The sequence below is a fragment of the Phyllostomus discolor genome, chromosome 14, assembly GCF_004126475.2.
Source record: "Phyllostomus discolor isolate MPI-MPIP mPhyDis1 chromosome 14, mPhyDis1.pri.v3, whole genome shotgun sequence".
NCBI classification, from domain to species: domain Eukaryota; kingdom Metazoa; phylum Chordata; class Mammalia; order Chiroptera; family Phyllostomidae; genus Phyllostomus; species Phyllostomus discolor.
Window position 1 is genome coordinate 23360630 of NC_040916.2, and position 14434 is coordinate 23375063.

The window sequence follows — 14434 nt, forward strand, 5'->3', positions numbered from 1 at the left end:
CAAGTCCCAGCTCTGCTCAAACCCAGATCTGAGAACCTGCAGGAGCCACGGCATCTCTCCTGGCTTCAACTCCTACCTTAGGAAAAAAAGGCTACTCCTGGAGTATTTAAATATTGCTGTGCATACTGTATAAAGAGACTCTTCAACAAAGGTAGAAACAGAGCGTTGGCTGATACTATACTTTCCAGGGTGGGGAATGAGAAGGAATGTTTACAACCGAGAAAGGAGATACGGAACAGAGAAAGTACCCCCAAGTGGTGGTTGTGGCTGTTGTTTTGGAACTGGGGAAGCAGAGAGGCAACCTGTCATTTAGTGGGAGGATGACTCAGATTTGGAAACACACATCTAAACCAGTGTCTGTGGTTTAGATGTGCATTTACAAATTACCTATTCATTTATGTGGATCTCATATATCCACTCATATATACACTGCAGATTGTATATATTACAGGTTATATAACATATAACTTATATTTACTTACTTTGTATATTACACATGAAACATTTCTCAGTAGCTGAAACAAATTCTTGTCTTCTAGTTCCCACAAGATCAGTGCTTTCTAATTTGAGGTTCCCTGAGACTTTACTCCTTATTTTTATTAGCTAATTATTTTATGTATTCCACGGCAACCCTGTGCATTCATCAGAAGGGACTGGGTTATTTTGCAGTAACAACCCAACCTCAAAATCTTGATGATTTAATGCCATGGAAGTATATATTCCATGGCAACAAGCAGGCTTGCCCAGAGAGCAGACTGAGAGAGCCTGCATCTTGACATTCAGATTTGCAGCTGCAGAGGGAGGAAAAGAATGCGTGGAAGATTCTGTCCTGGCTTTTAGAGCCCAGGAGTAACCCAGAGTTTTCCCTCACTCCTCCACGTGTGCTACGCAGCCACACCTGACTTCCGTGAGGCAGGACGGTGCAACTGTGCCTCGTACCTGGAAGAGTAAGAAGTGGAAAAAATGGACAGTGCTAAGGACGCCCACAACCTGGTTTTGTCCTTCTGATTGGATCCCACACCTTCCCTGCTTTCACCTTTCCCACCTGAGCTTCCTCATGTAGGTCTTTCCTGCTTGTCTTAGTTAGAATATTTATGGCCTTTAAACTCCCCGATTGCTCATGGCACTCAGGTGACATTTTATGTTGCCCTATATTGTAGTCACGCTTGTGCCTGCGAACAGCTGGTGTCTGCCGTTCCAGATGCACACCTCTCTTTTTCTTCACCCTCCGAGGTTGGTCGCTGTAGCCAGCAAATGGCCTCAAAGAGAGCCAGGGACAAAATCGCACCAAAAAATAAAAAACGGTAAAAAAATAAAAAATGGAGTCTATTCTTTTTAAGACTCCTTTTATTCTTTGATGATAATGGCTGCTATTTCCCACCCGCGATGCCCACTCAGGGTCTCTAAAAAATGCGGCAACGACAGCCAAGTAATTCCAGATATTCTCTGCCGCCAGCAGCGCAGCCAAAGCTAACTTCACTACGTGCTCACTAGCGATGGAGGCTAGCGATGGAGACCCAGCAGCATCGAGAGTTTCATGCAAGGCTGGTGCGCTAGTGAGTGGCAAGGGGCCATCTTGGGGGATAGTGACAGAGTTCCAAATCCGAAGACTCTCAGACTGTCCCAAACAAACACACCGTTTTGAGTTTCCAGATGAGGGACTAGGATCTGCATGTCATCTCATTATCAGAGTATCAGACTCAGATTTTTCTTTCTTGACTTCTCAAAGATTTGTGACTAAAGCCCCACAGACAAAACCGTATTTGTTGTCTGGTCAAACAGTGATCTGAGTTATTGAAAGTAATGTCCCCTCTTGGTTAAATGGTGGGTATCAGAGTTCAGCAGTCCCATAAAGGGCGCATGAACACACAAGGTGTGAAGGACCGAGGGTGCAATCCTTGGGAGGATTTGGGAGGACAAGGGGTCAGGTTTTAAAATAGAGACTCGTCCAAGAACTGTGAGTGGAGACAGCCTTTCTCTGTTTTTCGGGTGCCTTCCTTTCGCACCTGCAGCCCTGCAGTCGGCCCTGCCTGGAGGGGGCAGGAATGAGCATGGTCCAAAGAACAAAACTCTATCAGACTTGCTTTTTCTGTCCAGCAGGTGGCGCTGTTGTCCTACAAATGGGTTCAGAACCCCAGCGCCAAGGTTTTGTTTCTGTTTCAATCGCACCTATTGTTCCTGCAGTGTGCGGCCCTGCTGAGCACCAATACTCCTCCTCTCCTCTGAAGCATCTGTGTTTGAGAACACGTCTATGGCTGATGAGTCATTTCCGTCACAGAAGTTAGTAAAAGATAAGCAATATCCAACGTTCTCCTTTTATTCGTCTCTGGATGAACTGAGTAGGGAGTCTTTGTTTTAGCTCTTTATTTCTCTTAGAGTCCAGTTTAACCATAACTCACTATTCTCAGATTCACACATTAACTAATACACAGACAGAAACAGCGGCACTAACAGAGTGTGAGTCACATGCTTATTGTGCAAAGCTAGACAGGGAGGGAACTACAAAAAAAAAAAAAAGACTATCTTTACCGGCCAAGATTTTGGCAATCTAATTAGCAGAATAAAATATATATAACTCCTGCTAGTAATGACCCAGGCAAAATGATTTATGTTGGGTATGAAGAGTTAAGAATAAAAACGAATCTTTGGCTAGAACTTCTGGCCGACCAGGCTCTGCTCTAAGCGTTTCTTTGATTCCTGCAGCCATCCCGCAGAGTAGGCGCTGTTACCGTCCCCACTTCACTGAGAGGACCTAGTCAGTGGCTGGGTCACGGCAGGCAACTGGCAGCCGGTAGAGAACAGCTGATCCCGAGCACGTGCCCAGTGCCGACTGCGCGTGCGCGCCCTTCGCATGCATTCTCTTAGTTAATTTCCAGGCTCCCAATTTGGGTTCAGTGTCAACCATCATGTTTATGTTACTTTTCTTTCCTGTAGGAGTTTAAATTGCCTTTCTTAACAAAATATGGATGCGTTCACCTCTTGACTCCTTGAAAGCAAGCATAGAGATTTTTGCAAACCTGGTTTTATTAATTTAACTGCGAACGTGACTGAGTTCCAGATGCTGGTAATTCACTGAATGCCACGAGAGTGTGCATCTTTTCCCAGAAAGTATGTAATTCAGCATTTTGGTGGAGATTAAAAATATATATTGTTAACTCTTCATTGTTTCCTCTTCAAAACAAACACAACACTGTTTTTAGCTGTGGGAAGAGTGGCAAAATAACTGGTTAGAATTACTGAAATTATATGTATTTGATTCACTAATATACTACAAAGCCTTTATGTATATGTATACGAGTGTACATATATATCTTAAAAATAGCTAATCTTTTTGTATCCTCCAAGAAACAACAACAAAAAAAACACATAAACTTCAAGAATCACTAACTTTTCAGTTCAAAAAATAGATATATTGCCAGGGAACAGGGAGTAGGGTTGAGGGGACATAGCAACAAAATAAAGGGGATACATTTGGGCATGGTTTGATTTCTCATCGCAGTGTAGGTGAGCAAGAACATGTAACTGTAACGGTCTTATTTAGACATTTACCAAACCACTTAGCTCGTTTTCTGAACTTACATGTGTTTTTTCTCATTGTTGGGGAATGGGATATTCTAGTTAAGCTAATATTCCGGTTAATACGTGCACAGACCTTATTAACAGTGCAGCTGACTTTCGGTATCCTAATTAGCCATCTGGCCACTTCCCTTGCAGGCTGAAAAGATATTACTTTTAAAGGGAAGTGACTAAGTGTTATAAATATACATTTTAAATTTCTACTAAAATGCTGGTAGAAATATCACTGGTATCCCTTATTGCAAATTAGACCTATAATAAATTGCTAGAACTCTGTAGTTTATTTGTCTGAAATTAAATGAATACCTAAATGCCCAGGCCTCAAATTAGAGTTCAGAGTGATTTCCATGCTTATTCTTAAAGGGTTGAGTGATGACAATGCTTTTATAATAATTTTTTTTAAGTAAAGGAGAAAAACTTTGCTATAATTTTAGACTCACATGGGGAAGCATTGGTGGCTCCCTGGATTGCTTCAGGTCTGCTTTTGCATATTTGTGAAGCATCTCCATTGGCTTAATTACTCCTCTTTCAGGTCACAGGGAACTATTTACCAGGTACGAGACATAAAGCTCAGGCTCGATGGGGCTCGACTATCTCTGTTGTCTGGGAAAAAAACAGCCTAAAACCAAATCAAGTTTTTTTCCCTTCCACTAGGACTATCCTCCAGAAGTTTCTAGATGTTTCCTAAGACAAATCATGTATTCATGAGGCAAGACCTAGCGAGGAAGGGGAGATTTTGGGCATGCGTTTCAACAATGGCCTTTTGAGAAAGTAGAAAGAAGGCTGATACCCCGAGGTGGCAGCGGTGAGGGACGCAGAAATTCTCGTGTTGTTACGGGCTTTTGTACAGGGACGTGTGTGCCGGGCTATTCAACGTGACGCTGTTTATAGTAACTAAAAGTTCAGAATAACCAGTGTTCATCCAGAGGGGCTTGATTAAGTGTGTTACATTTATCCACACAACAGAATACAACTAGAGAAAGGCATTTATTAACATGGAGAATGTTTATGGCAATTGTTAAGTGACAAAAGGATTACAAATATTGCCGCCTTTGTTAGAAAGCAATACGAATTTATGTGTGTGGACATAATAAGCAGCAATTATCAAGAAGGCTACATGCTAAAATACTAACTATAGTTTTGTTTAGATAGGATTACAGATTGTTTTCTTCTTAATTATTCATTGTGATTTTGTAATATGCATATTTACATATATGCATATGTTTATATATACACATATATACTCAGAAAAATAAAGCAAAGCTATTTTCATTCACACACACACACACACACACACACACACACGGAGCAAAGCCTGTGCACCCCCACCCTCTCCAACTTGGATTCTCCCCTTACCTCTTAACAGAAATTCACGGGGCAAAACCAGTGATAAACTCCTAACTGAAAGTCTCCTTGCTTTTGTATTTTCTCCTGGTCTTTCCCCCTATGTGTATATAATTTCACTAATTATAGTGATAGCATAAAAACGATGTATCTATTATCCCTTTTTTAACAAAATACCATTGCTCTGATACCTTCCCTGCATATCCATCACCAACATTGGCCTCACCAACATTGGGTGGTTTTCCTTGTGGTTCAGAGCCTGGGATTCAGTTTATCGAGTACTCATTCAAGTGTTCCCTTTGCACTCCCTGGCTGTGGGAAACAAGCCAGCGAGATAAAGTTCCTATATCATAAGCAGGGGAGGATACCGCATTGCACGGGTTCTAACACTAGAAACAAGGTCTCTGGGGAGGAAAAAGCAAAGTAATATTTTCAGAAGAATCCCTTTTGGAAGGCAGCCAGGCAGGCCAGGTCAGCTCTAGCCTTGGAGGCCAGCTCTGTGACTATTTTGGGATTTTCAAGAGGGAACACCACAGGGACACAGTGCAGCTGAACCAGAGGATGCCAAGAGTTTCATCAGCGAAGACTTCATCTTGACTTGTTTTGCAGAGGAAACAAAGGTGGGGAGGCCTTTGGCCCTCCCTCAGGGATGTGTTGAATATTCAAAAATATTAATTTTGGAACAACTGTGCCTGTGATTTTGAAAACAAGCTAGCTAAGCCAGAGCTGTCATTGACTGGATTGGCAGAAAGTCCCTCCCAACCCCCTGAGGCCACCCGGTCCAGGTCCCCACAGCCCTGCACCAGAAAATCAGAATGACGTGACCCGCAGCCCAGGAGGTGCTCAGCCAGACGGACTGCCGCCGCCTCGGGGCACCCCCGAGTGTCCAACACGAACCACCATTGGTTCGCATTTGTGGGGAGCCCGGAATGTTTAATAATTACAAAGGAAATCAGTCTTTGTTTGACTCTCTCAGACCCCTCGGTACAAGTTCAGACGTCTCGCTCTCATCCTTGGAGACGGCCCTTCCAGAATACAGGGCCAGCTCCACGCGACAGTGTCCTGGACAGTTGCGCGCACTTCGATGTCCTGTTCCCATCACCCTGAATGCCGGGTTCACTCCTCTGCCTGCACTCACTCAGCCACGGCTCCAACTTCGGAGTCAGTGCAGTGACGTGAGAGGATGACTGCTTGCTGGGGACTTGGTGGGACCTGGGCGGGTTAGCAAGGGTGTCTGAGGCGTCAGGTGTGTCCCTGAGAACACAGAGGTCGTCGCTCGATCTGGTTCCTGGGTAAACTCCAAGAGTACACCGAAAATATTTTGGTTACCCATGATAGGATTTATAAACTCGTGGAATACTATTGCACAGGAAGAAAAAAAAATCTGTTAGTGTTTTAAAGGTCCCCCCCCCCCGCCCCGGCTGGTTGTCCTCAGTATTATAAAAAAATATCAAATTTCCACAAATTGATTGTAACTTCAAAAAACAGAGGGATAGACAGATACATGATGTGAATCCTGAGGGGGGGAAAGAGGCCTACTAAGAAGAGCTCCTGGTGGCTAACTGGGCTCAAACGGAAGGGAGGGAGGAAGGGGAGGGAGGGAGGGAGCACGGCAGCGATTCTGCACCAGGGCCTGTTACGGGCACTGCACCTTGCAGAGAATTCGAGGAACCACCCTTCTCGCAGCACTGCGCTCCTGCCTTCTGAACGCTCCTGCCTTCTGAATGGGCCTCTGCGAAGGGAGTCCTGGAGTTTTATTTCAATCGGCAGGACTGAGGCTGTCCCCATCCAATCAGAGCTGTGCAGCCCTGGCCAATCAGAGGGACTCCATTCTGACCTGTCGGGCTAGGGCTGAGGACTTCTGCTTCTATAAGCCAGCAGCTTCCCTGGGGCTTGGGAGGTTCCTTTCCACTGGTGACTGGGAAAGGCGATCCCCTGGCTGGAGCTGGAACACCTAGGAGACAAAAGATGTCTCCCTGGAGCACAGTGGAACAGACAGGAGCAGACCCTTGAGGGGCGGACCATGGCGGCCCGGAGCTGCCCAGCTGAAGAGGGGCCCTCGCTGGCCCTGCTGGTTTCGGGCAGCAGCGCTGTAGCCCTGGGAGCTGTTCCACAGCGTGCTGTCCTCACAGACACCCGTGTTGCCTACCAGTGAGCTGTTCGCACTGGGCAAAGTTGCCTCCCCCTTCGGCGCACCCCAAGAATCCAAGAATGATCAGTTGACAGCGATAAAGCAAAAAAGTGAAATATTAATGGTAGACTCAAGGTGATGGGTATGAATGTATTTACTGTAAAATTCTTTCAACTTTCCTTTATGCTTAAAAATTTTATAATGCAATATATTAGTATTATAACCATAAATATAAAGAAATTGTCCCCCAACCCTGGTTTTAGCATAAATTTCTAAAATTTGAATTACTGAGTCAAAAGTATGAGTATTTCAAAGCTTTTAATACTTAACATGAAAATCCTCCAAACATTTATTCCAAGCTGTACTCTCTCTCACCAGTGGAATGCCTGAGACTGTTGAGATAGCATTTTTAATGTGATGGGAAACTTGGATAATTTCTGATTTCCATCCAGTGAAATTCACAGACCTTGAGTGTACAGCTCAATGAGTGTGAACAAATGTACACAGCAGTGTGATCAGCACCCCTGAGAACTTACAGAACATGTGCAGCATCCCAGAGAATTCTCTCGCTTTCCTTACCCGCTGTTGCCTGCCTGCCCGCCCTCCGGCAACCACTCCGCCGGCTTCCTTCAGCAAAGAGGGGACCCGCCTTCTCCAAAGTTTCCTATAGTTGGACGGCGTGTACTCTTCCGCATCTGTCTTCCGTTGCGCTACGTGTTGTAAGGATCCATCCATGACGTTGCATATTGTTGTAAGTAGTTTGTTCCTCTTTATTGCTGAGTAGTATTTTACCGGCACGAGGTAGCATTTTGAATTAAAAATAATTACAATTCACTGTCTCCTCGTCCCAGTCATAAGAGCAAGTAAGTTGTGTGTATTTGATCCCAGCCTCTGGAAGTCAGTGACGGGGCACGGATGGGCAGATGATGTGTCGGGAGGGCTGTGGGTGCCCGTTTCAGGGCACAGGTACTTGCAGGAAGGTGCAACTACGGGGCACCTGAGGCTGGGCCTGTTTAGGACGCAGAAATAACACTTGGAAGTTGTCTCTGTCTCTATCTCTGTCTGTCATCTGTCAATCATCTGTCAATCATCTGTCACCTGGTAAAGGCCAGGAGTTCACACCTATACATCCAATTCTAATCCAATACTACAGGGTCCTTTATCTAGACTTGCTCTTCCCTTATCTATAACTCCTTTCTCTGACAGGGAGAAATCTGGCTCTCATTGTCTACAAAATATTTTCCTATTTGTTCAATCCTCAAAAACGCATAAAGTAGTCTAAGAACTGCTAGTCCAAACCCCTGTGCAAAACAAATTTATTTTTTAGAATGCAACATGTGTGCTACATTTTTTATATTAACCGTTACAGTATCCAGTCAAGTCCTGTTTTCTAGAGTTACTTTGGTTAGTTGTTTTCTTCATTTTTCATACAGCCACCTCATTTGTTACTCTTTGTGTTACATTTTGGGTTTACCTCCACACCCTAGTCAGCTTAATTATTTATTTATTTGGAGGGTATAGGACACATGGCCATGGTCCCAAAACTTAGAATTAAACAGCAGGATGTACCTCGGAGCAGTCTGACTGCTGGTTTACAATGATTACCTATCGATTAGTTATTTATTATGTTTCTCTCTAGATATTATTTCAGCCCTAAATGCATGGTTAACATTCTCCCTTCCCTGTCATCATCTTAGGTAGTTTGTGGGAGAGAACCCTAGATAGGGACTAAGTTAGAAATAGACCTGTAAGGAAAGTTATATCCCAGGGTTGATACACGCACATGTTTATATATTAATAGAAATCACTTCCTGCTTCAAAGAGGATTCACTCAACAGTCCACACTCAGGAGTAAGACTTCCACAGCCTTCCTGACTGTGCCGAGTCCCTCGGAATCTCTGTTGCTACCAGGAGGAGCAGAGGCCACTAAGAGGCATTGAGAGAAGTGTTCCCCGAAGTCCTCCATCACAAGATGTGTCCACAGAAAGGCAGCCACACGCAAGCCAGTGACCAGCTGAGAGGTCTTTTCCCCTCGCTGCTTTTCTGTCCTCTAGGGAGCTTTTGGCTGTGTTGAGCACCCTCTTCTTTTTGCGGCCTTGGTGACACCTTGTATACAGGCCAGCTCTCCATTCTCCCCCTTTGTCACGGAGGCTTCAGAGTGCTCTCTGGTGGCGAGCGCCTTAGCCACGTCTGCTTCCACGAGTCCTGAGAAACGCTGAAACACAGGATCAGAAGTCAAAACTCGGCCGTCTGCTTTATAAATGGTTCTTCACGTTCTTTCTGCTCCCTCCAAACTGCTGAAAAATTGCCAAAAATAACCAGAACGAGTGGTTCAAAGCAAATCATAAAGTATTTAGTGAATGGCAAATCCTCCCCAAATCCCTCTTGATCTCAGACAGTGAAGTCAGGAAGGAAGTAGAATCCTTGGCGGAGAAGATAGAGTGTGGGGGGCGGGGCTGAGTGAACAGCCGGCTTTCCCCAGAGGGGTCGACTCTGCCAAACCAGCCAGGTCATCAGTCTCACGACCGCACAAGAGGGGTCTTTTTTATCGTGCACCACACAGACAATGGTGTTAGAAGACGAAGAAATCAAGGTAAAACTGTAAGAGTCATGAGCTTCAGATAATTGTTTTTCCATAGATTTTTTATTATTACTTCCACATATCCCTAATATCGAGGCACACGATTCTGAGAAGCATTATAAAGTTGGAATACTATGTCGGAAAACTGCATTATTCAGTGCTAGACAGTATCAAATGATTGTCTGCTATGATAAGAGAGGAAAATAATCCACCCAAGGGTTTTGCTAATTGCTATTTTTACAAAGCCAAAATTTTAAGCTGTTTGAATCCTGTTCTTTAGCTTCATTTTCATCGTGGCTTCGCTCTAGTTCTATATTTAAATCAAGTCACTAATTTTTCCCAGTCCTTATAGCCTGGCTTTCCCAAGCCTGAGGTTTTGCTTGGCTGATGTTGTCCAGGAGTATGTTTTCAGATGTTCTAACAGGAGCTGTCTTCTCTGAGTTTCTGTAAGCTTGAAAGCACGCGTCTCTTGTATTTGCACCCGGACAGTGCTTTGTCTAGCAGTGAAATTCTTTGTTCTCAGTCTTGCTACCTGGGGTTTAGTAGATGTCTCTCCACTGTCTTCTAGTGTTGACCATTGCAATGGTCAGTCAGAACCACTTGATATTTTTTGCCTTTTGTAAATGATTTGCATGTCTGTTTTGCTTATGTCTTGGCCATTTTCATAGTCTTTCTTTCTCCTTCAAGTTTAGTAACTTTACTAACATGTTTTTCCAACTCATGCCCATGTCTCTTTTTGTTAGGATACAATTCAACCTTTTTGTCCAACATGTCTTTCTTTCCACTACATCCTTCGTGGTCTTTTCTAGTCTTTTCTGTAGTAACCCACTTGGTAGGATGTGGCCTGACAGCACCTCACATCAGACAACACGCACACCCATCCTTTCTGCCCAGGGCTTCCGTGATGTAGGGGTTTGGGATCCCTGTGGGGCCCCTCTGGGCACCTGTTCATGGGCAGACCTGGAAGTGCACCGGGCTCCCACAGCACGAGGTGCCCTTGATCAACGTGGCCTAGGAGATGGTGATGAACGCTGCCCCCCCCCCCCCCCCCCGCCCTTGCAGGCACAGGCGGGGCAGAGGCTCAGAGGTCCCGTGGTGTTGGCTGACCCAGGAACCACCACACTGGCCTTCTCCCTTCCCTGCTTTACTCTTCCCATGCCTCTCTGTTGCCAGGGACGCCTTCCCAAAACAACTACCTGCACATGAGACCATGTCTTGAGCTCAGCTTTCCAGGGGGAATTTTATTCCTTCAAAATGTCCTTTAGGTCTGCAACTTTTTGTTTATTCATTTATTTTTCTCTTTCTTTTTCTTCTGTAAATGTTTCCTTATTTCCACTTCTTTCCATTTTGTTTATTGAGATTTCCTCAAGCCTGCCCTGAGTTTCAAACAGATTTTTCTCCATCCAAAATGACTTAAATTTTTGCAACAATATCAGTTTTCTCTTTTCTCTCTTTCTGGATCTCCAGGAGCCTGCGCTCACTCTTTTTGGTAGGTTATCTCCTTTGGATTTTCATTTCTCCTATTTTCATCTTTTTAAAAACAAGTTCAAGGGGTCACAATATATATAAGGGTAATTAATTCCATGTTGTATGTACTTCACATGACTTTTGCTCACGTTCCTTAAAAAAGGTCATTGTGTTATCTATGAATAGTCTCCACGCTAGTTTCTTCCTATGCAAGCATCTTTTTTAGGGGTCAACATCTGCTGGAGAAGAGTGGGGAGGAGAGAGGTCCAAACGTGGGATTCAGTCTGTATTTTAAAATCTGTCGTGTCTTTTTCCTTGGGGACCATCTCAGCTCAGTTTCAGTGTTCAGATGGATTATGTAGCTCACAGCAAAGCGTTTGTATCGTTGTCTGTGCTGTACTGTCATGGCTTCCGTCTCCAATTTTTTTTTTTTCCTTCTGGCTGCCTCTGCCAGCCAGAAGACCAGATTGTGGAGGGGAACTACTTTCCTTGTGTTGTTTTGGTATTTAACCAGGCATCTAAAGAGACAACCCTTGATTTCCCAAGGACCCGTACCAATCCCCTTAGTTCCTTGCTCTAGTTAAAAGACTACATAGTCTGAAATAATTTTAGGACTGTGTAAATGTGACTACTCTTTAACTGTTAAGGAGCTGAAATTACATTCTGCCCTTTGAAGGCAACCTCGAGGCTGATGTGGCCCCCAGTGAACATGAGTTTGACACCCCTGTCATAGGCTTTCAGGTTCCTAATTAGTGGTTCCTGGCCCATAGCCTTGGCATCACCTGTGAGCTTGTCAGCAGCGCAGGTGGTGCGGGCTCACCTGTCGAACGAGAAACCCTGGGGGTGGAACTCAGGAGCCTGGGCCTCTAGAAACTCCCTCATTAATGCTGGTGCACATGGAAGTGGGAGAGGAATCTCATTTCCGAAACAAAGGCCAAGAAGATGGGTCTCCATTTTCAGCATCTTCCTCAGTTTGCTCTAAATTATACAGTTTTGGGTTCAGGATAGGGGCTTGGGGCTGTGACTCTTTTTTTGTTATAAGAAAACAAAAGGTATTTTTCTCCTTTTATCTGTTGTTTTTAGTGTGACTTGAGGGAGGAGGCAGGAATACAAAAATACAGTTATACCACAATTTGTATGTGGAGGCCTAAGCCCCTGGACTGAGAGGCCAGTTGCAAGGAGAAGGGTGGGGCTTGGTCCTGCAGGCCAGAGGCCCAGCTCTGGTCCCAGTTCTGCATCGGACTGGCTTCTGGCCTCTGACAAGCCACTTGACCTCTTCATCCTCCCCTGGGCACGTAAACCCCATTCCTTCCAGCAACAAAAGTGCTTCTTGTGTTTTCTCCCTTAGCTCAAGTTTAAGTGCCTCAAGTGATAAGGTCTCTGCTTCCTCTCCTGTGACACGTCACCCCAGGGGAGAGCTCACTGCCGGAGCCGTGGAGCCTGAGCTGGTTCTAGTCTTAGTTGGAATGCCTTCTTGTCTGGAGACGGGGACCCTCTCCTCCACGTCGGGGCAGCTTATTCCCATTCCAGGTCTTCGGCAAACGCTGTGGGGCCTGGCCAAGACCGGCTTCTGTTTGCTGTTCCTCCCTCGCCCTGCTGCCTGGGGCAGGGGGGGAAGTGCAGGAGGGCACCCTGACTCTGCTGGCGAGGGGCGAGCCTAGCCCATGCCGTGCCGCCGTATTCTTCGTGTGCTGTGTGTGGGGGGGGGGGAGAGTGGGGGAAGAGGGGGAGAGAGAGAGAGAGAGAGAGAGAGAGAGGAGAGAGAGTGATCAACTGAGATTATTAGTTCAGAGACCCGCAAGAAGTACATTATAACTGCATATGAGAAGGTGCCCTTATTTGGAGGGATCATTAGCAACAAGAACACAGAAGTTAGCGTGGATCAGACGGTGATAAACACTTTCAGCCACATTATTCAGGGCTCAACATTTTCCCCAACTATCACAGGGAGTCAGCCCTTCAAGGGGTTAAGCAACAAATCAGATAACCACTCTTTTCCTTTAAGAAGATGACTGGCTCAGGGCCAGGACAACTTGTTGTCCCACAGTATCATTTCCCACGTATTCTTTATCAGTAGAAATCTCCATTTTTAGCTAAACTGGTGACTCACATTCACCAGTGTCTCACAGCTAAATGGTTCCCTAAATGGGGACCACAGAGTGTCCAATGAGATGTAAGCAGAATGAACGGGTTTCACATCAAGAAGGTGGGAGCCCCCTTTGTCCCTTCCTGCATCCTGCTAGTTGAGTTATGGTGCGGTTGCCAGAACTCAAGCACATGTTTGGACCACATAGAAAATGCCTCAGGAGAAAAAAAAAAAGGAGGAAGTAACAAGATTGAGAGCACCTGGGTCCCTGCCAGGGAACTCCACCCTTTTCAGAAGTGCGGCTTGTCAGCGGCGCAGGTGGTGCGGGCTCACCTTTAGACGGAGAAACCCTGGGCCTCTAGAAACTTCCTCATTAATGCTGGTGCACATGGAAGTTGGGGAGTCCCCCTTTAGACAAATCTCATTCCCAGAACAGCTGTACCCCACACCCCACTGAACTGCAGGTTCTTAGACACGAGAGGGAAGCGCACGTCTGTCTGGTTCACTTGGACTCTTCTTCCCTATGGAGCCAAACCCTACCTGACGCTGGATGCATTGGGTTTAGCTGATTGGACGGCGGACATATTGGACACTCCAGTTGCAGAAATGATGCAAAAGATACTAAGGGATAGGGTCCCGCACAGGAGATGATGCTGGGAAGGCGGAGGGAGGGACACACTCCAGAGACACCTGGGCGTTGGCGTCGGCGGAGGCTGTGGTTGATGGGCTGTGGAGATGACACTGAAGGAGGACGGTACTGTGCCATTCGGAGCCGCATCAGTCTTTGTTGTAGGGGCTGTGCCGGGCTGTGTAGGGCGTTTGGCAGCACCCCTGACCTGTGCCCCCACGATCACAATCTCAACAATCAAAACTGACTCCCGACGCTGACAGAGGGTCCTTGGGGCGGGCAGCATCACCCCTGGTTGAGAAGCACTGATATAGGAGAAATTTTTGTGCTTATGAGTAAGGCATTTGCAAGCATTCGCCTGGCTTTAAGGCTGGGTTCAGGAGAGGGCATGTGACAGGTAATTTGCATTAAGGAAATGGGAAGAGAAGTTTTCTGGGAGTTTCAAGGAAAAGTCTCTCTGCTCCCCAAACAGAGCCACAAGCTGGGATGGCTTTTCCTCTTCGGAACAGCGCTGTGTGTTGATGTGAAGCCTGGATCTATGGCAGCCCTTTTGTACCCACCTGACTCAGGTGGGCGTGTTGACCTGGAGCCTCTGGATGTCGGATCATTGTCCTGCTCTTT

The 14434-nt window shown here is 45.8% G+C and overlaps 1 protein-coding gene across 1 annotated transcript in view; it reads right to left on the reverse strand.

Annotated features, from left to right (window-relative positions):
* MROH9 (maestro heat like repeat family member 9) overlaps positions 1 to 7786 on the reverse strand; it is an 86397-nt gene extending 78611 nt beyond the window's left edge. The window contains exons 1-2 of the mRNA XM_036015761.1: positions 7631 to 7786; positions 1382 to 1618 (exon numbers count right to left, since the gene is read on the reverse strand). Coding sequence (XP_035871654.1) covers positions 1382 to 1618; positions 7631 to 7786 — 393 coding nt within the window. The remainder of the gene's footprint in view (positions 1 to 1381; positions 1619 to 7630) is intronic.
* Between the last annotated feature and the right edge of the window lie 6648 nt (positions 7787 to 14434).